The sequence below is a fragment of the Anguilla anguilla genome, chromosome 13 (genome assembly GCF_013347855.1).
Source record: "Anguilla anguilla isolate fAngAng1 chromosome 13, fAngAng1.pri, whole genome shotgun sequence".
NCBI lineage: Eukaryota > Metazoa > Chordata > Actinopteri > Anguilliformes > Anguillidae > Anguilla > Anguilla anguilla.
The window spans coordinates 30,036,504-30,062,500 of NC_049213.1; the positions used below are offsets into that span (position 1 = coordinate 30,036,504).

Sequence of the window (25,997 nt, forward strand, 5' to 3'; positions counted from 1 at the left end):
TGGTGCGTAACGGTTTTCAAATGGAGGACGGCTCCTGCTGTATTAAATGATAAATGTGAAGTGTAATTTTTCATTTTTCAAGCATTAAAAAAACAAAAAAACAAATGGGCTGATTAATGACCCGTCGAACGAATTCTGGAGTGCACATTCTCACGTCTCCATTCTGTTGAAACAGCGCTTCCAATAATTAATCCCTTGCTTAATGTCAGATGTGCAGGAGAGTTAATTAAAGCATCTTAATCTTTGCTGAGAATCTGGTAAAACATTATACATAAAGCACATTTGTACTGTATATATGAACAGATGCACAGACAGACAGACAGATAATTACTGCCTTAACCATATTTACCAGCAGTGGCATACAGACATTACACTGATTAATATAAAATATTCACAAAATACACAATGATAGTACTGTTCTAGTTTTAATAAAAATAGAAAACTGTTCTTATATACACCCTTGGAAATATATTTTAAAAACATTAGCTAAAATCACCATCAAAGCTACGTATTAATATTTTATGCAAGCTTCCTGGCTGCCTGCTTTGGAATGAACAAAAGGTCTCTTTTAGCAAAACTGAAACATGAGTGTCATTTTGTCTGTAATCAGCCGCTTTTCTATGCACCTCTAGTATCACACTATTATCTGTTTTCAAAGCTCACTAACTGAAAGCATTCCTGTGTGGTTAAAATCACCCTGCCCCTCTCTCCGTACCTGCATCCATTTACTTTCCACCTACACGGTCACTTATATTAGCATTCAGGCTCAAAATATATTTTAGCCATACATTTGAATTTTTCCCACAAACACGATCCTGCATTGCCTAATGGGCAGCATTGGCAAGGGCACGAGCACTCCTGAAATAATCAGTACACAGCGCTGTGGGATTCTGCTTAGGCCTCAGTCACAGCTCGCAAAGGGAGCTGGCATACACTGGTGCCTAACCGAGAGCTGGCCCTAAGAGTATAAATAGTCATTAATTAAGGCCACTGCAGAGGGAGACTTACATTACCACTCTCTGTGCTACAGGGAGGGAGGGAGCAATGAAACAGGAAATCCGTGTAATTAATGAGAGAAGCAAGTTAAAGTCTTTTGGTCTCTGCTAAATGGGAACAATTAATTTTCTGCTTTAGCTAAATACAGTATGTAAGTAATACTGTAATCCTGCCTACTTCTAACTGAACCCATGAATTATATTCTGTATCTATCTATCAATGTTGTGGAAAAAAAAATGTTAAGCAGAAAAGGTGCCTGGGTCTCTGTACAGCATAGACACCTTCCATAGGGTCCATTTATAATCACTTAATGACTCAAAATTGACTTATTGACAGACAGTTGAAATCAAGTGCCTTAGATCTACATGTTAAGTGCCACTTGTATGTTAAAGTGTACAAGGAAAAAGCCTTGAATGTTAATTTAAATTCTTATCATACGTCCCTGTTTGCCACTCTCCAGATGATATAGGGGGCTTTGATGCAGTCAGAAATATCTATTTTCAAGGCTTCACCGAGACTTATTTCCAAAGCGGCAGGGAAATGAGTATGGCATCACTTTCGTCCTCTCGTAATAAAACCGAATAATGGAGAGGAACTGTGTGACTCCCACCCGCTGTACCAGAGCATGTTTTTAACACCGCCACAGAACCCGACGGGGGGCTGCTGTGTTCCATCTCTATTGTTACTGGAGGCCACTAAGTCTGTGCTGTGGAGAAGCTTTCCACAAAGGGCAAAATTCAGCTTCGCGTCATCTTCCAAAGTGACCGTATTAACACCTTAAAAGAAGCAAGGCGCCTTCTTCATCGCAGTTCACTCTCCACAGATTAAATTGATTGCAGAAAAAAAAAGAAAAACCTGGTTTCTGGTTTTGCGAGTAAACGTGTGCGGTGTTCAGCTAAAGTTCACCAGATGGCACGCACACTTTAGCAGCTTCTGACAGGTTCAGAGGGACAGGACGCAACCGAACACGGCGCAGAATTAGATAGAGGAGCGCGTGATCGCTCCCACAAAGGAAACATTCGGGGAGATGTGTCTGACACCCGAAAAAATAGGATTAATTATCCGCGGAGCGGCGGCTGACACGGGTTGTGATGCGGCGCGAGGCGTGTGGGAGGGAACAGGAAACAGCCAAAATCCATCTCGCGCTAATGATACCGCCCGTATCTGTCTTCTCCCACGGACCAGATCCTTCACATCTGCTGAAGACGGCCGCAGACGGTATGTGCGCACGGTGGAAGGTGAAGTCGTCAGGCAAAGAAGAAAACAAAAGAAGAAGAGAAGTGTCTTCTTTTTGAAGCCGGTAAAATGCACGGCCAATCAAAACCCCACGGCGCTGCAGGAGAGCCACATGTGGTCACATGGAAGAGTGACATCCGCGGCGTGCACAGGAGACCCTACGCCGGCGTGGCGTGGCCCGTGTCACGCGGACCGGGCCCCCTCGCCGCCGTCGCTGCCGCTGTGGCTGGACGTAGCCGGCGCGGCGGAGAGGAGCAGCGCCACCGGCTAAATCAGTATGTACACCCAATTTACTCTCATCTGCTGTGAAATGAAGCGGTAAATTGGTTTAGTTCCTCTTGCCGGAGGTAATAAACAAGGAAGGGAGGAAGCGGGTGGTCAGAGGGACGGCCCATCACTCTCACTCTCGCTCGAGCTCATGTGCCGGCCCAACCCGTCCACCGTACGCCGTTTCTCCGGGTCCTCCTCCTTATTACGCCTATCGGAAGCCGGCGATACATTTGTATTCCTGGTGCCGGGATTATTAGTCAGCGAAGGTGGACGAAGTTGAACATCGTACACCCCGACTGAAATTCCTGCAGCAAGGCGGGGGGAGAGGGGGTGATAGAGGTTGAAATGTCCTTCCTGTCTTGCAGCGCTGCGTGATGCACAGGTACTCTGGGAGAATAACAAGCTTGACAAAACAGCCAACATGATAAAGAGGGTCAGGAGTCGCCCCTCAGGTGCGATTAAATAGTATGGTTTAATGAATTGGGCTGTAAGGAGCACTACCGTGCCCTACATGGTGTTGTAATGCACTGTAGTTGTAGTGCCACCCAAGCTTATTGACCAGGAGTCACTCAATTAAATCCTCTGCTCCAGCGTGGTGTCATTAACACACAGAGCAGCGCTAAGTGCTAATGGCAATGTGTAACAGGCAATATCGCCACCCACCCCCAGGTGGAAACAATCAAGTCTGGAACCCTTCTACCTGCAAACAAATCCCTCAGAAACCAGGCCAGACAGCTGTCAGAACTACTTGAATGCTCTTGTGATTCTGGCTATCAGAGCACTGCCTGAGGCCTTATTGCAGAAGTTCTGAATCTCTGCACCATGCTGTTATGGCTAACAGTAGTTTAACCCCCCTACCAAAAAAAGAAGCATCAAAAAACTGCTCTGACAGAAAACTCCCAAACTCCCACAAACGAACGGGCAAAAAAACAAACAGAACCAACTTTTTGTCTTTTTCTGTTTCTTGCTCCATTACCTGGCATATAGGCACATACTGCCGACCATGTGGCTCATTGATTTAGCTAAGAAAGCTCACTGATAAATATGAAAATGCAACTTATCATCAGGCACGACAGACTGCAAAAGCTAAGAAAAAAGAAAGTGGTAGAGTGAGAGAGAGAGAGAGAGAGAGAGAGTGAGAGAGAGAGAGAGAGAGAGAGAGTGGAGAGGGGGCGGATACCTGACAGTCTGGTGTCTTAAGCGGTCGGGGTCATTGGCGGAGAACGTGGTGAGCGTGGTCCCGGCGGGAACGCCCTCCTCAAAGCGGATGATTTTGGGGTTGGAGGGGAAGACGGGCGGCTCGTTCACGTCCACCACGGAGATGGTAACCCCAGCGGTGGACAGCGAAGAAGACGGGATCCCACTGGCCAGGGGGGCCTGGTTGGACACCACCACGTTCAGCATGAACGCGCGGTTCATCTCATAGTCCACGGGCTACGAGGGAGAGGCAGGGTAAGAGTTTTATATATTCTATAAACAACAATAGCAACCCACTTTGGCGAATCCCTTAACAAGAATGGACACTACAGTCCAAAGGCAACTAGTATTATTTAGATTATTGCTTGGTACAGCATTGACCTAATACACCCTATCAAACTGTGTTGTCAGTTTGAAGGCAGCAATTTGTATAAGTAATAGTTTGTTTCATTACTCCTATTTGAGTTTTCCCTGTCAACATCCATATCGGAGGGCAGGGGGGAGTTTGTCAGTTGATCACAGGCTCCACTCCTACATGCACATCCATGTCTATTTATAGCCAAGGTTACTTAAGTGGCTCTTCCTGAATAAACATCAGACAGTGCACACCGTGTGCTTAGCAGTCTGTTTCGACGTGAGTCTGGTGCATGGTATTCAGCAACTGGAATTAAAGGTGGACGCGGATACGACATTTCAGATTATGGGAAAATGGCTGATGGATGGAGAAGGATGCCCTGTGAGTGCTCCTATAATGAGATCTCAGGTCTGAAGGTGGAGACTTTATGCTGTATGAAATGTCCATAATGAAGGCTGTTACGACTCAGGCCAAGTAAGGAGCAACGGGCTACACATCCAGACCTGAATGCACAGCGAGGGCAAGGCCTTTGTGATTAGCTCTCCCTTGAGACTCACCTTCACTACGGTGACCACACCGTTGTTGGTGATGGGGTCGGTGCGGACGGTGAAATGGCCGGATGGGTCTCCGCCTATGATCCGGTAGACCGCGTTCCAGTTGGGCGTGTGTGGCTGATCCAGGTCGATCACGGTCAGGTTGGCCACTGCCAGGTCCTCTCTGTTCTCTAGCACCTCCCCTGAAAACTGCGGAGAAAGAGAAATGGAGAAAAAAAAGACAAAAAAAATGGGGAGTCAATAAAGAGGTTTTACTTTTGTAAAAACATATTATGTGTTGACCTTCGATTGGACAGTGCGGCCTCATTGACATAACACAATCTATATTGTGCGGCAGCCACAGAATCACAAACCGATGTTTCAGTTCTGCTAACCACTTAAAGTTTTTCAAACGGACGTGTTCCGGGGAGAGAACGTTACATTTCCGTGAAATCAATCAGTCACATGAGACAAGTTCCTGCGATGGCAGTGGCCCATGCCTGTCTCTTTCATATCAGAGCAGCGGGCAGAAGTGCACACTCGTGACACCTGTCACGCACATTCACCATTCCACGCACGTCCGGCTGACAAACTAATTCCACAGCATGACAGATTTATTCCCCCCGACCTCCAAGACAAGTCAAATCTCAATCAGACACACCTGCCATGCACTGTTACAACTACATCTGTGAGCATTAATCTGACAATCCGAGGTGAATGCCACATCTTACATAAAGGGCTAAGGTAGAAATGAACCCAATTCTAGCTCTATTACACAGAGAAAGGTTTCCAGTGAAGTGGACCTCGCTCTGTTACCCTTTGATTAGTTAAACGGGAAAATATATTCTTTTGGTGACCTAAGACTTCTGTTTCTACGAAAGGTTTAATTTGACAATCAAAAGGTACAAAGCAGGGGCGTGCCCTTTCCCCATCGCTTTCCACATAATCTGAAGGCTAATGCTATCAGAGCAGATGCAAAGGCGTAAGGAGTTTAAGTGTGGAGGAGAGGAAAATACTGTGTGGTATTTGTATATGCAAATACCATTTTACGACTTGCCGGTTTTCTGCTCAGCCTCCACTTTTGGAGTCTTCTCCAAACTATAAGGCTTTAGAGACACGGCATGACTAAAACACGGCTATAGTGTCTGTTCACAGCTAGCACACGCGGCTCAGTCCTTCTGCATTTGACTGGGCACACTGCCACGTACAACGCACAGCTCCGTGTGATTCAACGGCTGTCTCTCTTGTGATTTTTAAACCATTTATGAGTGTATCTGCCCACTGCTGTTTACACTAATAGCTTAATTATCCTGCTGGAGTTGAATCCCACACCCCCTCCCACCCCCCACAGCCACACAACAGTGATAAACAGTAAACAGATTAAATATGCAGATTCTCTCGCTGTGTGGGATTTTAATTCTCGTTTTCCCGCCCACTTCCTGCACAAACATGCAGAAGAGCATATTTCCAGACGCACTGCACACCTGACAAAAGAGATGTCCTTTCCGAAGGCTTAAAACTACAGAACTGTTTGAATAATTCGATTTTCTGATGTCATCTGTGTGAATCACAGGGTTTCTTCCAGGATAACCAGTCATGACAATAGAAGCGACAACACTCAATAAGATCATCTCCAACGGTGATGACAACAAGAGCATGAGTTCCAACATTTAGCATAGCTGCAAAAACAGCAGCAACAGCACCAGAAACAACAGTGGGAACAAAATAGAGAAAAGAAGTAACTGATACAGCATGACAACAGTACCAGTAAATACAACATTCCAGTAACACAAATAAAAATTATAGTTAAACTAATAATTATCAAAGTGGTGGTGCATGCATAATGTGGTTGGCACTCATTATCTATATCATGGACCAAAATGTCCTAAATCACGAAAAAGCTTTTGATCAACATATACAATAATAAAAATGCATTTCCTGACAAGTATGAAAAGCAATATATTTAAAGTCCTTACTTTAAACTGAAGACGTTGAGCTACACATGTGTAAGAGCATGGGTTGGGTACTCATGTTTACTGATGTCTCACATGAATGTTTCAAAAAAGTGCTTCAATATCCTCTAAATATCTGGACATTCATTTTCCCTGGTCTTAATATCAAGTACCATTTATTCTACTATGCTGAAACCTACACTACAAGGACATTCAATAATAAAATAATTTTAATTACATTTTTTTACAAGTGGTATTGCTTTGTCTCACGTGAATTGGCGAATATATTTGTACACAAGCAAAGAAGAACCACTTAAAAATCTGTATTTCGTGGTAGATAATCTACATCTGCATAGCTCACACCCCCGAGCAATGTTTTGGTGCAAGTTTTAGACATTTTTTTTATATAGAGTCTGCCAGCCTGCTGTTCACGAATAATTATGGAAGAGCTAGCATATGGTTTAATATATGCCCTGACTTGCAAGTGATGAATGACAGGGCTTCTGGGTGATAATGGAGTTTGGTCATGGTTAATGAAGTTTTTATTTTATTTTATTTAATTTGGAAAGGGGGTGGGGCTCTTCTCAAAGACATCCCAGCAGTCTTTTTGGGTCCTGGCTCTGGCAGGGGGTGGGGGATTGGTTTTAGGGAGCCAGGTAGATTCCTCTCTTTTCATGGGTGACTTTTTCCCTTCCAGCTACAACAGGCACATTCTTAGCCCTCTCCAGCTGAGCACAGCAGGGCCGCCTATGCAAAGAGACTCAGTGCTGACTGAAAACAAAGTGACAGATTCTATTTTAGGACATAAGATGGTACTGAATTACTTCCCTATCCCTTGCTCTATTCATTTTTCTGCAGTTGGTTTTGGAAAATACAAAAAAAAAAAAAAAACAAGCAATGTATCTGCATACAGTAAGATCCATAATGTTTGGGAGAAATCCCTTTTTTTCTTGATTTGGATCTGTACTCCATAATTTTTAATTTGTTTTCAAATAATTCATATGTGGTTAAAGTGCAGATTCTCTTTATTAAGGCCTCAAATATATTTTTTAGCATTTGTAGGGACATTGGTTCTTTTGTGATTTTGGACAATACAAACATTTTGTATATACTAGTATAGGTACATATGACCATAAAAGGATATGGAATATATAAACATATTTTCAGGGAAAAGATTTTTTTTTTTTTAAGGCCTCAAATATATTTTTTAGCATTTGTACTATGGAATTCACAGTCTTGACTTAGTTTTTCCACAATTTTAAATCAGTAATCACATGTTTTCAACAGTTCCTATGGCTTCAATTACGTTTTAGGGCTCAACTAAGGGTTAGGGTTATGAAAACGATAAGTCTGAGGGTCGAGGCAAGTTCACGGCTGTGTTCAGCAGGTTAAAGAAAGGTTGGGACATTGGTTTTTTTTTGATTTTGGACAATCCAAAAATTTTGTATATACTAGTATAGGTACCTATGACCATAAAAGGATATGGAATACATACATATTTTTTCAGGGAAACCATTTTTTTTAAGGCCTCAAATATATTTTTTAGCATTTGTATTATGGAATTCGCAGTCTTGACTTAGTTTTTCCACAATTTTAAATCAGTAATCACATGTTTTCAACAGTTCCTATGGCTTCAATTACGTTTTAGGGCTCAACTTAGGGTTAGGGTTATGAAAACGATAAGTCTGAGGGTCGAGGCAAGTTTACGGCTGTGTTCAGCAGGTGAAAGAAAGGTTGGGATATTGGTTCTTTTTTTATTTTTGACAATCCAAAAATTTTGTATATACTAGTATAGGTACCTATGACCATAAAAGGATATGGAATATATACATATTTTTTCAGGGAAACTATTTTTTTTTAAGGCCTCAAATATATTTTTTAGCATTTGTACTATGGAATTCACAGTCTTGACTTAGTTTTTCCACAATTTTAAATCAGTAATCACATGTTTTCAACAGTTCCTATGGCTTCAATTACGTTTTAGGGCTCAACTTAGGGTTAGGGTTATGAAAACGATAAGTCTGAGGGTCGAGGCAAGTTCACGGCTGTGTTCAGCAGGTTAAAGAAAGGTTGGGACATTGGTTCTTTTTTGATTTTGGACAATCCAAAAATTTTGTATATACTAGTATAGGTACCTATGATCCTAAAAGGATATGGAATATATACATATTTTTTCAGGGAAACCATTTTTTTTTAAGGCCTCAAATATATTTTTTAGCATTTGTACTATGGAATTCACAGTCTTGACTTAGTTTTTCCACAATTTTAAATGAGTAATCACATGTTTTCAACAGTTCCTATGGCTTCAATTACGTTTTAGGGCTCAACTTAGGGTTAGGGTTATGAAAACGATAAGTCTGAAGGTCGAGGCAAGTTTACGGCTGTGTTCAGCAGGTTAAAGAGAGGTTGGGACATTGGTTCTTTTTTGATTTTTGACAATTCAAAAATTTTGTATATACTAGTATAGGTACCTATGACCATAAAAGGATATGGAATACATACATATTTTTTCAGGGAAACCATTTTTTTTAAGGCCTCAAATATATTTTTTAGCATTTGTATTATGGAATTCGCAGTCTTGACTTAGTTTTTCCACAATTTTAAATCAGTAATCACATGTTTTCAACAGTTCCTATGGCTTCAATTACGTTTTAGGGCTCAACTTAGGGTTAGGGTTATGAAAACGATAAGTCTGAGGGTCGAGGCAAGTTCACGGCTGTGTTCAGCAGGTTAAAGAAAGGTTGGGGCATTGGTTCTTTTTTGATTTTGGACAATCCAAAAATTTTGTATATACTAGTATAGGTACCTATGACCATAAAAGGATATGGAATATATACATATTTTTTCAGGGAAACCATTTTTTTTTAAGGCCTCAAATATATTTTTTAGCATTTGTACTATGGAATTCACAGTCTTGACTTAGTTTTTCCACAATTTTAAATGAGTAATCACATGTTTTCAACAGTTCCTATGGCTTCAATTACGTTTTAGGGCTCAACTTAGGGTTAGGGTTATGAAAACGATAAGTCTGAGGGTCGAGGCAAGTTTACGGCTGTGTTCAGCAGGTTAAAGAAAGGTTGGGACATTGGTTCTTTTTTGATTTTGGACAATCCAAAAATATTGTATATACTAGTATAGGTACCTATGACCATAAAAGGATATGGAATATATACATATTTTTTCAGGGAAACCATTTTTTTTTTAAGGCCTCAAATAGATTTTTTAGCATTTGTACTATGGAATTCACAGTCTTGACTTAGTTTTTCCACAATTTTAAATCAGTAATCACATGTTTTCAACAGTTCCTATGGCTTCAATTACGTTTTAGGGCTCAACTAAGGGTTAGGGTTATGAAAACGATAAGTCTGAGGGTCGAGGCAAGTTCACGGCTGTGTTCAGCAGGTTAAAGAAAGGTTGGGACATTGGTTTTTTTTTGATTTTGGACAATCCAAAAATTTTGTATATACTAGTATAGGTACCTATGACCATAAAAGGATATGGAATACATACATATTTTTTCAGGGAAACCATTTTTTTTAAGGCCTCAAATATATTTTTTAGCATTTGTATTATGGAATTCGCAGTCTTGACTTAGTTTTTCCACAATTTTAAATCAGTAATCACATGTTTTCAACAGTTCCTATGGCTTCAATTACGTTTTAGGGCTCAACTTAGGGTTAGGGTTATGAAAACGATAAGTCTGAGGGTCGAGGCAAGTTTACGGCTGTGTTCAGCAGGTGAAAGAAAGGTTGGGATATTGGTTCTTTTTTTATTTTTGACAATCCAAAAATTTTGTATATACTAGTATAGGTACCTATGACCATAAAAGGATATGGAATATATACATATTTTTTCAGGGAAACTATTTTTTTTTAAGGCCTCAAATATATTTTTTAGCATTTGTACTATGGAATTCACAGTCTTGACTTAGTTTTTCCACAATTTTAAATCAGTAATCACATGTTTTCAACAGTTCCTATGGCTTCAATTACGTTTTAGGGCTCAACTTAGGGTTAGGGTTATGAAAACGATAAGTCTGAGGGTCGAGGCAAGTTCACGGCTGTGTTCAGCAGGTTAAAGAAAGGTTGGGACATTGGTTCTTTTTTGATTTTGGACAATCCAAAAATTTTGTATATACTAGTATAGGTACCTATGATCCTAAAAGGATATGGAATATATACATATTTTTTCAGGGAAACCATTTTTTTTTAAGGCCTCAAATATATTTTTTAGCATTTGTACTATGGAATTCACAGTCTTGACTTAGTTTTTCCAAAATTTTAAATCAGTAATCACATGACTTCAACAGTTCCTATGGCTTCAATTACGTTTTAGGGCTCAACTTAGGGTTAGGGTTATGAAAACGATAAGTCTGAGGGTCGAGGCAAGTTCACGGCTGTGTTCAGCAGGTTAAAGAAAGGTTGGGGCATTGGTTCTTTTTTGATTTTGGACAATCCAAAAATTTCGTATATACTAGTATAGGTACCTATGACCATAAAAGGATATGGAATATATACATATTTTTTCAGGGAAACCATTTTTTTTTTAAGGCCTCAAATATATTTTTTAGCATTTGTACTATGGAATTCACAGTCTTGACTTAGTTTTTCCAAAATTTTAAATCAGTAATCACATGACTTCAACAGTTCCTATTGCTTCAATTACGTTTTAGGGCTCAACTTAGGGTTAGGGTTATGAAAACGATAAGTCTGAGGGTCGAGGCAAGTTCACGGCTGTGTTCAGCAGGTTAAAGAAAGGTTGGGGCATTGGTTCTTTTTTGATTTTGGACAATCCAAAAATTTCGTATATACTAGTATAGGTACCTATGACCATAAAAGGATATGGAATATATACATATTTTTTCAGGGAAACCATTTTTTTTTAAAGTCTCAAATATATTTTTTAGCATTTGTACTATGGAATTCACAGTCTTGACTTAGTTTTTCCACAATTTTAAATCAGTAATCACATGTTTTCAACAGTTCCTATGGCTTCAATTACGTTTTAGGGCTCAACTTAGGGTTAGGGTTATGAAAACGATAAGTCTGAGGGTCGAGGCAAGTTTACGGCTGTGTTCAGCAGGTTAAAGAAAGGTTGGGACATTGGTTCTTTTTTGATTTTGGACAATCCAAAAATATTGTATATACTAGTATAGGTACCTAAGACCATAAAAGGATATGGAATATATACATATTTTTTCAGGGAAACCATTTTTTTTTTAAGGCCTCAAATATATTTTTTAGCATTTGTACTATGGAATTCACAGCCTTGACTTAGTTTTTCCACAATTTTAAATCAGTAATCACATGTTTTCAACAGTTCCTATGGCTTCAATTACGTTTTAGGGCTCAACTTAGGGTTAGGGTTATGAAAACGATAAGTCTGAGGGTCGAGGCAAGTTCACGGCTGTGTTCAGCAGGTTAAAGAAAGGTTGGGACATTGGTTTTTTTTTGATTTTGGACAATCCAAAAATTTTGTATATACTAGTATAGGTACCTATGAGCATAAAAGGATATGGAATATATACATATTTTTTCAGGGAAACCATTTTTTTTTAAGCCCTCAAATATATTTTTTAGCATTTGTACTATGGAATTCACAGTCTTGACCTAGTTTTTCCACAATTTTAAATGAGTAATCACATGTTTTCAACAGTTCCTATGGCTTCAATTACGTTTTAGGGCTCAACATAGGGTTAGGGTTATAAAAACGATAAGTCTGAGGGTCGAGGCAAGTTTACGGCTGTGTTCAGCAGGTTAAAGAAAGGTTGGGACATTGGTTCTTTTTTGATTTTGGACAATCCAAAAATTTTGTATATACTAGTATAGGTACCTATGACCATAAAAGGATATGGAATACATACATATTTTTTCAGGGAAACCATTTTTTTTAAGGCCTCAAATATATTTTTTAGCATTTGTATTATGGAATTCGCAGTCTTGACTTAGTTTTTCCACAATTTTAAATCAGTAATCACATGTTTTCAACAGTTCCTATGGCTTCAATTACGTTTTAGGGCTCAACTTAGGGTTAGGGTTATGAAAACGATAAGTCTGAGGGTCGAGGCAAGTTTACGGCTGTGTTCAGCAGGTGAAAGAAAGGTTGGGATATTGGTTCTTTTTTGATTTTTGACAATCCAAAAATTTTGTATATACTAGTATAGGTACCTATGACCATAAAAGGATATGGAATATATACATATTTTTTCAGGGAAACCATTTTTTATTAAGGCCTCAAATATATTTTTTAGCATTTGTACTATGGAATTCACAGTCTTGACTTAGTTTTTCCACAATTTTAAATCAGTAATCACATGTTTTCAACAGTTCCTATGGCTTCAATTACGTTTTAGGGCTCAACTTAGGGTTAGGGTTATGAAAACGATAAGTCTGAGGGTCGAGGCAAGTTTACGGCTGTGTTCAGGAGGTTAAAGAAAGGTTGGGACATTGGTTCTTTTTTGATTTTTGACAATCCAAAAATTTTGTATATACTAGTATAGGTACCTATGACCATAAAAGGATAGGGAATATATACATATTTTTTCAGGGAAACCATTTTTTTTTTAAGGCCTCAAATATATTTTTTAGCATTTGTACTATGGAATTCACAGTCTTGACTTATTTTTTCCACAATTTTAAATGAGTAATCACATGTTTTCAACAGTTCCTATGGCTTCAATTACGTTTTAGGGCTCAACTTAGGGTTAGGGTTATGAAAACGATAAGTCTGAGGGTCGAGGCAAGTTCACGGCTGTGTTCAGCAGGTTAAAGAAAGGTTGGGACATTGGTTCTTTTTTGATTTTGGACAATCCAAAAATTTTGTATATACTTGTATAGGTACCTATGACCATAAAAGGATATGGAATATATACATATTTTTTCAGGGAAACCATTTTTATTAAGTCCTCAAATATATTTTTTAGCATTTGTATTATGGAATTCGCAGTCTTGACTTAGTTTTTCCACAATTTTAAATCAGTAATCACATGTTTTCAACAGTTCCTATGGCTTCAATTACGTTTTAGGGCTCAACTTAGGGTTAGGGTTATGAAAACGATAAGTCTGAGGGTCGAGGCAAGTTCACGGCTGTGTTCAGCAGGTTAAAGAAAGGTTGGGACATTGGTTCTTTTTTGATTTTTGACAATCCAAAAATTTTGTATATACTAGTATAGGTACCTATGACCATAAAAGGATATGGAATATATACATATCTTTTCAGGGAAACCATTTTTTTTTTAAGGCCTCAAATATATTTTTTAGCATTTGTACTATGGAATTCACAGTCTTGACTTAGTTTTTCCACAATTTTAAATCAGTAATCACATGTTTTCAACAGTTCCTATGGCTTCAATTACGTTTTAGGGCTCAACTTAGGGTTAGGGTTATGAAAACGATAAGTCTGAGGGTCGAGGCAAGTTCACGGCTGTGTTCAGCAGGTTAAAGAAAGGTTGGGACATTGGTTCTTTTTTGATTTTGGACAATCCAAAAATTTTGTATATACTAGTATAGGTACCTATGACCATAAAAGGATATGGAATATATACATATTTTTTCAGGGAAACCATTTTTTTTTAAGGCCTCAAATATATTTTTTAGCATTTGTACTATGGAATTCACAGTCTCGACTTAGTTTTTCCACAATTTTAAATGAGTAATCACATGTTTTCAACAGTTCCTATGGCTTCAATTACGTTTTAGGGCTCAACTTAGGGTTAGGGTTATGAAAACGATAAGTCTGAGGGTCGAGGCAAGTTTACGGCTGTGTTCAGCAGGTTAAAGAAAGGTTGGGACATTGGTTCTTTTTTGATTTTGGACAATCCAAAAATTTTGTATATACTAGTATAGTTACCTATGACCATAATAGGATATGGAATACATACATTTTTTTTCAGGGAAACCATTTTTTTTAAGGCCTCAAATATATTTTTTAGCATTTGTATTATGGAATTCGCAATCTTGACTTAGTTTTTCCACAATTTTAAATCAGTAATCACATGTTTTCAACAGTTCCTATGGCTTCAATTACGTTTTAGGGCTCAACTTAGGGTTAGGGTTATGAAAACGATAAGTCTGAGGGTCGAGGCAAGTTTACGGCTGTGTTCAGCAGGTTAAAGAAAGGTTGGGACATTGGTTCTTTTTTGATTTTGGACAATCCAAAAATTTTGTATATACTAGTATAGGTACCTATGACCATAAAAGGATATGGCATATATATATTTTTTTTCAGGGAAACCATTTTTTTTTAAGGCCTCAAATATATTTTTTAGCATTTGTACTATGGAATTCACAGTCTTGACTTAGTTTTTCCACAATTTTAAATGAGTAATCACATGTTTTCAACAGTTCCTATGGCTTCAATTACGTTTTAGGGCTCAACTTAGGGTTAGGGTTATGAAAACGATAAGTCTGAGGGTCGAGGCAAGTTTACGGCTGTGTTCAGCAGGTTAAAGAAAGGTTGGGACATTGGTTCTTTTTTGATTTTGGACAATTCAAAAATTTTGTATATACTAGTATAGGTACCTATGACCATAAAAGGATATGGAATATATACATATTTTTTCAGGGAAACCATTTTTTTTTAAGGCCTCAAATATATTTTTTAGCATTTTTACTATGGAATTCACAGTCTTGACTTAGTTTTTCCACAATTTTAAATGAGTAATCACATGTTTTCAACAGTTCCTATGGCTTCAATTACGTTTTAGGGCTCAACTTAGGGTTAGGGTTATGAAAACGATAACTCTGAGGGTCGAGGCAAGTTTACGGCTGTGTTCAGCAGATTAAAGAAAGGTTGGGACATTGGTTCTTTGTTGATTTTGGACAATCCAAAAATTTTGTATATACTAGTATAGGTACCTATGACCATAAAAGGATATGGAATACATACATATTTTTTCAGGGAAACTATTTTTTTTTTAAGGCCTCAAATATATTTTTTAGCATTTGTATTATGGAATTCGCAGTCTTGACTTAGTTTTTCCACAATTTTAAATCAGTAATCACATGTTTTCAACAGTTCCTATGGCTTCAATTACGTTTTAGGGCTCAACTTAGGGTTAGGGTTATGAAAACGATAAGTCTGAGGGTCGAGGCAAGTTCACGGCTGTGTTCAGCAGGTTAAAGAAAGGTTGGGACATTGGTTCTTTTTTGATTTTGGACAATCCAAAAATTTTGTATATACTAGTATAGGTACCTATGACCATAAAAGGATATGGAATACATACATATTTTTTCAGCGAAACCATTTTTTTTAAGGCCTCAAATATATTTTTTAGCATTTGTGTTATAGAATTCGCAGTCTTGACTTAGTTTTTCCACAATTTTAAATGAGTAATCACATGTTTTCAACAGTTCGTATGGCTTCAATTACGTTTTAGGGCTCAACTTAGGGTTAGGGTTATGAAAACGATAAGTCTGAGGGTCGAGGCAAGTTTACGGCTGTGTTCAGGAGGTTAAAGAAAGGTTGGGACATTAATTCTTTTTTGATTTTTGACAATCCAAAAATTTTGTATATACTAGTATAGGTACCTATGACCATAAAAGGATAGGGAATATATACATATTTTTTCAGGGAAACCATTTTTTTTTTAAGGCCTCAAATATATTTTTTAGCATTTGTACTATGGAATTCACAGTCTTGACTTAGTTTTTCCACAATTTTAAATGAGTAATCACATGTTTTCAACAGTTCCTATGGCTTCAATTACGTTTTAGGGCTCAACTTAGGGTTAGGGTTATGAAAACGATAAGTCTGAGGGTCGAGGCAAGTTCACGGCTGTGTTCAGCAGGTTAAAGAAAGGTTGGGACATTGGTTCTTTTTTGATTTTGGACAATTCAAAAATTTTGTATATACTAGTATAGGTACCTATGAGCATAAAAGGATATGGAATATATACATATTTTTTCAGGGAAACCATTTTTTTTTAAGCCCTCAAATATATTTTTTAGCATTTGTACTATGGAATTCACAGTCTTGACCTAGTTTTTCCACAATTTTAAATGAGTAATCACATGTTTTCAACAGTTCCTATGGCTTCAATTACGTTTTAGGGCTCAACATAGGGTTAGGGTTATAAAAACGATAAGTCTGAGGGTCGAGGCAAGTTTACGGCTGTGTTCAGCAGGTTAAAGAAAGGTTGGGACATTGGTTCTTTTTTGATTTTGGACAATCCAAAAATTTTGTATATACTAGTATAGGTACCTATGACCATAAAAGGATATGGAATACATACATATTTTTTCAGGGAAACCATTTTTTTTAAGGCCTCAAATATATTTTTTAGCATTTGTATTATGGAATTCGCAGTCTTGACTTAGTTTTTCCACAATTTTAAATCAGTAATCACATGTTTTCAACAGTTCCTATGGCTTCAATTACGTTTTAGGGCTCAACTTAGGGTTAGGGTTATGAAAACGATAAGTCTGAGGGTCGAGGCAAGTTTACGGCTGTGTTCAGCAGGTGAAAGAAAGGTTGGGATATTGGTTCTTTTTTGATTTTTGACAATCCAAAAATTTTGTATATACTAGTATAGGTACCTATGACCATAAAAGGATATGGAATATATACATATTTTTTCAGGGAAACCATTTTTTATTAAGGCCTCAAATATATTTTTTAGCATTTGTACTATGGAATTCACAGTCTTGACTTAGTTTTTCCACAATTTTAAATCAGTAATCACATGTTTTCAACAGTTCCTATGGCTTCAATTACGTTTTAGGGCTCAACTTAGGGTTAGGGTTATGAAAACGATAAGTCTGAGGGTCGAGGCAAGTTTACGGCTGTGTTCAGGAGGTTAAAGAAAGGTTGGGACATTGGTTCTTTTTTGATTTTTGACAATCCAAAAATTTTGTATATACTAGTATAGGTACCTATGACCATAAAAGGATAGGGAATATATACATATTTTTTCAGGGAAACCATTTTTTTTTTAAGGCCTCAAATATATTTTTTAGCATTTGTACTATGGAATTCACAGTCTTGACTTAGTTTTTCCACAATTTTAAATGAGTAATCACATGTTTTCAACAGTTCCTATGGCTTCAATTACGTTTTAGGGCTCAACTTAGGGTTAGGGTTATGAAAACGATAAGTCTGAGGGTCGAGGCAAGTTCACGGCTGTGTTCAGCAGGTTAAAGAAAGGTTGGGACATTGGTTCTTTTTTGATTTTGGACAATCCAAAAATTTTGTATATACTTGTATAGGTACCTATGACCATAAAAGGATATGGAATATATACATATTTTTTCAGGGAAACCATTTTTATTAAGTCCTCAAATATATTTTTTAGCATTTGTATTATGGAATTCGCAGTCTTGACTTAGTTTTTCCACAATTTTAAATCAGTAATCACATGTTTTCAACAGTTCCTATGGCTTCAATTACGTTTTAGGGCTCAACTTAGGGTTAGGGTTATGAAAACGATAAGTCTGAGGGTCGAGGCAAGTTCACGGCTGTGTTCAGCAGGTTAAAGAAAGGTTGGGACATTGGTTCTTTTTTGATTTTTGACAATCCAAAAATTTTGTATATACTAGTATAGGTACCTATGACCATAAAAGGATATGGAATATATACATATCTTTTCAGGGAAACCATTTTTTTTTTAAGGCCTCAAATATATTTTTTAGCATTTGTACTATGGAATTCACAGTCTTGACTTAGTTTTTCCACAATTTTAAATCAGTAATCACATGTTTTCAACAGTTCCTATGGCTTCAATTACGTTTTAGGGCTCAACTTAGGGTTAGGGTTATGAAAACGATAAGTCTGAGGGTCGAGGCAAGTTCACGGCTGTGTTCAGCAGGTTAAAGAAAGGTTGGGACATTGGTTCTTTTTTGATTTTGGACAATCCAAAAATTTTGTATATACTAGTATAGGTACCTATGACCATAAAAGGATATGGAATATATACATATTTTTTCAGGGAAACCATTTTTTTTTAAGGCCTCAAATATATTTTTTAGCATTTGTACTATGGAATTCACAGTCTCGACTTAGTTTTTCCACAATTTTAAATGAGTAATCACATGTTTTCAACAGTTCCTATGGCTTCAATTACGTTTTAGGGCTCAACTTAGGGTTAGGGTTATGAAAACGATAAGTCTGAGGGTCGAGGCAAGTTTACGGCTGTGTTCAGCAGGTTAAAGAAAGGTTGGGACATTGGTTCTTTTTTGATTTTGGACAATCCAAAAATTTTGTATATACTAGTATAGGTACCTATGACCATAATAGGATATGGAATACATACATTTTTTTTCAGGGAAACCATTTTTTTTAAGGCCTCAAATATATTTTTTAGCATTTGTATTATGGAATTCGCAATCTTGACTTAGTTTTTCCACAATTTTAAATCAGTAATCACATGTTTTCAACAGTTCCTATGGCTTCAATTACGTTTTAGGGCTCAACTTAGGGTTAGGGTTATGAAAACGATAAGTCTGAGGGTCGAGGCAAGTTTACGGCTGTGTTCAGCAGGTTAAAGAAAGGTTGGGACATTGGTTCTTTTTTGATTTTGGACAATCCAAAAATTTTGTATATACTAGTATAGGTACCTATGACCATAAAAGGATATGGCATATATATATATTTTTTCAGGGAAACCATTTTTTTTTAAGGCCTCAAATATATTTTTTAGCATTTGTACTATGGAATTCACAGTCTTGACTTAGTTTTTCCACAATTTTAAATGAGTAATCACATGTTTTCAACAGTTCCTATGGCTTCAATTACGTTTTAGGGCTCAACTTAGGGTTAGGGTTATGAAAACGATAAGTCTGAGGGTCGAGGCAAGTTTACGGCTGTGTTCAGCAGGTTAAAGAAAGGTTGGGACATTGGTTCTTTTTTGATTTTGGACAATTCAAAAATTTTGTATATACTAGTATAGGTACCTATGACCATAAAAGGATATGGAATATATACATATTTTTTCAGGGAAACCATTTTTTTTTAAGGCCTCAAATATATTTTTTAGCATTTTTACTATGGAATTCACAGTCTTGACTTAGTTTTTCCACAATTTTAAATGAGTAATCACATGTTTTCAACAGTTCCTATGGCTTCAATTACGTTTTAGGGCTCAACTTAGGGTTAGGGTTATGAAAACGATAACTCTGAGGGTCGAGGCAAGTTTACGGCTGTGTTCAGCAGATTAAAGAAAGGTTGGGACATTGGTTCTTTGTTGATTTTGGACAATCCAAAAATTTTGTATATACTAGTATAGGTACCTATGACCATAAAAGGATATGGAATACATACATATTTTTTCAGGGAAACTATTTTTTTTTTAAGGCCTCAAATATATTTTTTAGCATTTGTATTATGGAATTCGCAGTCTTGACTTAGTTTTTCCACAATTTTAAATCAGTAATCACATGTTTTCAACAGTTCCTATGGCTTCAATTACGTTTTAGGGCTCAACTTAGGGTTAGGGTTATGAAAACGATAAGTCTGAGGGTCGAGGCAAGTTCACGGCTGTGTTCAGCAGGTTAAAGAAAGGTTGGGACATTGGTTCTTTTTTGATTTTGGACAATCCAAAAATTTTGTATATACTAGTATAGGTACCTATGACCATAAAAGGATATGGAATACATACATATTTTTTCAGCGAAACCATTTTTTTTAAGGCCTCAAATATATTTTTTAGCATTTGTGTTATAGAATTCGCAGTCTTGACTTAGTTTTTCCACAATTTTAAATGAGTAATCACATGTTTTCAACAGTTCGTATGGCTTCAATTACGTTTTAGGGCTCAACTTAGGGTTAGGGTTATGAAAACGATAAGTCTGAGGGTCGAGGCAAGTTTACGGCTGTGTTCAGGAGGTTAAAGAAAGGTTGGGACATTAATTCTTTTTTGATTTTTGACAATCCAAAAATTTTGTATATACTAGTATAGGTACCTATGACCATAAAAGGATAGGGAATATATACATATTTTTTCAGGGAAACCATTTTTTTTTTAAGGCCTCAAATATATTTTTTAGCATTTGTACTATGGAATTCACAGTCTTGACTTAGTTTTTCCACAATTTTAAATGAGTAATCACATGTTTTCAACAGTTCCTATGGCTTCAATTACGTTTTAGGGCTCAACTTAGGGTTAGGGTTATGAAAACGATAAGTCTGAGGGTCGAGGCAAGTTCACGGCTGTGTTCAGCAGGTTAAAGAAAGGTTGGGACATTGGTTCTTTTTTGATTTTGGACAATCCAAAAATTTTGTATATACTTGTATAGGTACCTATGACCATAAAAGGATATGGAATATATACATATTTTTTCAGGGAAACCATTTTTATTAAGGCCTCAAATATATTTTTTAGCATTTGTATTATGGAATTCGCAGTCTTGACTTAGTTTTTCCACAATTTTAAATCAGTAATCAAATGTTTTCAACAGTTCCTATGGCTTCAATTACGTTTTAGGGCTCAACTTAGGGTTAGGGTTATGAAAACGATAAGTCTGAGGGTCGAGGCAAGTTCACGGCTGTGTTCAGCAGGTTAAAGAAAGGTTGGGACATTGGTTCTTTTTTGATTTTTGACAATCCAAAAATTTTGTATATACTAGTATAGGTACCTATGACCATAAAAGGATATGGAATATATACATATCTTTTCAGGGAAACCATTTTTTTTTTAAGGCCTCAAATATATTTTTTAGCATTTGTACTATGGAATTCACAGTCTTGACTTAGTTTTTCCACAATTTTAAATCAGTAATCACATGTTTTCAACAGTTCCTATGGCTTCAATTACGTTTTAGGGCTCAACTTAGGGTTAGGGTTATGAAAACGATAAGTCTGAGGGTCGAGGCAAGTTCACGGCTGTGTTCAGCAGGTTAAAGAAAGGTTGGGACATTGGTTCTTTTTTGATTTTGGACAATCCAAAAATTTTGTATATACTAGTATAGGTACCTATGACCATAGAAGGATATGCAATATATACATATTTTTTCAGGGAAACCATTTTTTTTTAAGGCCTCAAATATATTTTTTAGCATTTGTATTATGGAATTCGCAGTCTTGACTTAGTTTTTCCACAATTTTAAATCAGTAATCACATGTTTTCAACAGTTCCTATGGCTTCAATTACGTTTTAGGGCTCAACTTAGGGTTAGGGTTATGAAAACGATAAGTCTGAGGGTCGAGGCAAGTTCACGGCTGTGTTCAGCAGGTTAAAGAAAGGTTGGGACATTGGTTCTTTTTTGATTTTGGACAATCCAAAAATTTTGTATATACTAGTATAGGCAACTATGACCATAAAAGGATATGGAATACATACATATTTTTTCAGCGAAACCATTTTTTTTAAGGCCTCAAATATATTTTTTAGCATTTGTGTTATGGAATTTGCAGTCTTGACTTAGTTTTTCCACAATTTTAAATGAGTAATCACATGTTTTCAACAGTTCCTATGGCTTCAATTACGTTTTAGGGCTCAACTTAGGGTTAGGGTTATGAAAACGATAAGTCTGAGGGTCGAGGCAAGTTTACGGCTGTGTTCAGGAGGTTAAAGAAAGGTTGGGACATTGGTTCTTTTTTGATTTTTGACAATCCAAAAATTTTGTGTATACTAGTATAGGTACCTATGACCATAAAAGGATAGGGAATATATACATATTTTTTCAGGGAAACCATTTTTTTTTTAAGGCCTCAAATATATTTTTTAGCATTTGTACTATGGAATTCACAGTCTTGACTTAGTTTTTCCACAATTTTAAATGAGTAATCACATGTTTTCAACAGTTCCTATGGCTTCAATTACGTTTTAGGGCTCAACTTAGGGTTAGGGTTATGAAAACGATAAGTCTGAGGGTCGAGGCAAGTTCACGGCTGTGTTCAGCAGGTTAAAGAAAGGTTGGGACATTGGTTCTTTTTTGATTTTGGACAATCGAAAAATTTTGTATATACTAGTATAGGTACCTATGACCATAAAAGGATATGGAATACATACATATTTTTTCAGGGAAACCATTTTTTTTAAGGACTCAAATATATTTTTTAGTATTTGTACTATGGAATTCACAGTCTTGACTTAGTTTTTCCATAATTTTAAATGAGTAATCACATGTTTTCAACAGTTCCTATGGGTTCAATTACGTTTTAGGGCTCAACTTAGGGTTAGGGTTATGAGAACGATAAGTCTGAGGGTCGAGGCAAGTTCACGGCTGTGTTCAGCAGGTTAAAGAAAGGTTGGGACATTGGTTCTTTTTTGATTTTGGACAATCCAAAAATTTTGTATATACTAGTATAGGTACCTATGAGCATAAAAAGATATGGAATATATACATATTTTTTCAGGGAAACCATTTTCTTTTAAGGCCTCAAATATATTTTTTAGCATTTGTGTTATGGAATTCGCAGTCTTGACTTAGTTTTTCCACAATTTTAAATGAGTAATCACATGTTTTCAACAGTTCCTATGGCTTCAATTACGTTTTAGGGCTCAACTTAGGGTTAGGGTTATGAAAACGATAAGTCTGAGGGTCGAGGCAAGTTTACGGCTGTGTTCAGCAGGTTAAAGAAAGGTTGGGACATTGGTTCTTTTTTGATTTTGGACAATCCAAAAATATTGTATATACTAGTATAGGTACCTAAGACCATAAAAGGATATGGAATATATACATATTTTTTCAGGGAAACCATTTTTTTTTTAAGGCCTCAAATATATTTTTTAGCATTTGTATTATGGAATTCGCAGTCTTGACTTAGTTTTTCCACAATTTTAAATCAGTAATCACATGTTTTCAACAGTTCCTATGGCTTCAATTACGTTTTAGGGCTCAACTTAGGGTTAGGGTTATGAAAACGATAAGTCTGAGGGTCGAGGCAAGTTCACGGCTGTGTTCAGCAGGTTAAAGAAAGGTTGGGACATTGGTTCGTTTTTGATTTTTGACAATCCAAAAATTTTGTATATACTAGTATAGGTACCTATGACCATAAAAGGATATGGAATATATACATATCTTTTCAGGGAAACCATTTTTTTTTTAAGGCCTCAAATATATTTTTTAGCATTTGTACTATGGAATTCACAGTCTTGACTTAGTTTTTCCACAATTTTAAATCAGTAATCACATGTTTTCAACAGTTCCTATGGCTTCAATTACGTTTTAGGGCTCAACTTAGGGTTAGGGTTATGAAAACGATAAGTCTGAGGGTCGAGGCAAGTTCACGGCTGTGTTCAGCAGGTTAAAGAAAGGTTGGGACATTGGTTCTTTTTTGATTTTGGACAATCCAAAAATTTTGTATATACTAGTATAGGTACCTATGACCATAAAAGGATATGGAATACATACATATTTTTTCAGGGAAACCATTTTTTTTAAGGCCTCAAATATATTTTTTAGCATTTGTACTATGGAATTCACAGTCTTGACTTAGTTTTTCCACAATTTTAAATGAGTAATCACATGTTTTCAACAGTTCCTATGGCTTCAATTACGTTTAAGGGCTCAACTTAGGGTTAGGGTTATGAAAACGATAACTCTGAGGGTCGAGGCAAGTTCACGGCTGTGTTCAGCAGGTTAAAGAAAGGTTGGGACATTGGTTCTTTTTTGATTTTGGACAATCCAAAAATTTTATATATAGTATAGGTACCTATGACCATAAAAGGATATGGAATATATACATATTTTTTCAGGGAAACCATTTGTTTTTAAGGCCTCAAATATATTTTTTAGCATTTGTACTATGGAATTCACAGTCTTGACTTAGTTTTTCCACAATTTTAAATCAGTAATCACATGTTTTCAACAGTTCCTATGGCTTCAATTACGTTTTAGGGCTCAACTTAGGGTTAGGGTTATGAAAACGATAAGTCTGAGGGTCGAGGCAAGTTTACGGCTGTGTTCAGCAGGTTAAAGAAAGGTTGGGACATTGGTTCTTTTTTGTTTTTGGACAATCCAAAAATTTTGTATATACTAGTATAGGTACCTAGGACCATAAAAGGATATGGAATACATACATATTTTTTCAGGGAAACCATTTTTTTTAAGGCCTCAAATATATTTTTTAGCATTTGTATTATGGAATTCACAGTCTTGACTTAGTTTTTCCATAATTTAAAATGAGTAATCACATGTTTTCAACAGTTCCTATGGCTTCAATTACGTTTTAGGGCTCAACTTAGGGTTAGGGTTATGAAAACGATAAGTCTGAGGGTCGAGGCAAGTTTACGGCTGTGTTCAGCAGGTTAAAGAAAGGTTGGGACATTGGTTCTTTTTTGATTTTGGACAATCCAAAAATTTTGTATATACTAGTATAGGTACCTATGACCATAAAAGGATATGGAATATATACATATTTTTTCAGGGAAACCATTTTTCTTTAAGGGCTCAGATATATTTTTTAGCATTTGTACTATGGAATTCACAGTCTTGACTTAGTTTTTCCACAATTTTAAATCAGTAATCACATGTTTTCAACAGTTCCTATGGCTTCAATTATGTTTTAGGGCTCAACTTAGGGTTAGGGTTATGAAAACGATAAGTCTGAGGGTCGAGACAAGTTTACGGCTGTGTTCAGCAGGTTAAAGAAAGGTTGGGACATTGGTTCTTTTTTGATTTTGGACAATCCAAAAATTTTGTATATACTAGTATAGGTACCTATGACCATAAAAGGATATGCAATATATACATATTTTTTCAGGGAAACCATTTTTTTTAAGGCCTCAAATATATTTTTAAGCATTTGTACTATGGAATTCACAGTCTTGACTTAGGTTTTCCATAATTTAAAATGAGTAATCACATGTTTTCAACAGTTCCTATGGCTTCAATTACGTTTTAGGGCTCAACTTAGGGTTAGGGTTATGAAAACGATAAGTCTGAGGGTCGAGGCAAGTTCACGGCTGTGTTCAGCAGGTTAAAGAAAGGTTGGGACATTGGTTCTTTTTTGATTTTTGACAATCCAAAAATTTTGTATATACTAGTATAGGTACCTATGACCATAAAAGGATATGGAATATATACATATCTTTTCAGGGAAACCATTTTTTTTTTAAGGCCTCAAATATATTTTTTAGCATTTGTACTATGGAATTCACAGTCTTGACTTAGTTTTTCCACAATTTTAAATCAGTAATCACATGTTTTCAACAGTTCCTATGGCTTCAATTACGTTTTAGGGCTCAACTTAGGGTTAGGGTTATGAAAACGATAACTCTGAGGGTCGAGGCAAGTTTACGGCTGTGTTCAGCAGGTTAAAGAAAGGTTGGGACATTGGTTCTTTGTTGATTTTGGACAATCCAAAAATTTTGTATATACTAGTATAGGTACCTATGACCATAAAAGGATATGGAATACATACATATTTTTTCAGGGAAACTATTTTTTTTTTAAGGCCTCAAATATATTTTTTAGCATTTGTATTATGGAATTCGCAGTCTTGACTTAGTTTTTCCACAATTTTAAATCAGTAATCACATGTTTTCAACAGTTCCTATGGCTTCAATTACGTTTTAGGGCT

The 25,997-nt window shown here is 36.6% G+C and overlaps 1 protein-coding gene across 1 annotated transcript in view; it reads right to left on the reverse strand.

Moving 5' to 3' along the window:
• Nucleotides 1-25,997, reverse strand: part of LOC118211647 (cadherin-4-like) — a 249,611-nt gene that overhangs the window by 14,526 nt on the left and 209,088 nt on the right. The window contains exons 10-11 of the mRNA XM_035389009.1: nucleotides 4,612-4,797; nucleotides 3,683-3,936 (exon numbers count right to left, since the gene is read on the reverse strand). Coding sequence (XP_035244900.1) covers nucleotides 3,683-3,936; nucleotides 4,612-4,797 — 440 coding nt within the window. The remainder of the gene's footprint in view (nucleotides 1-3,682; nucleotides 3,937-4,611; nucleotides 4,798-25,997) is intronic.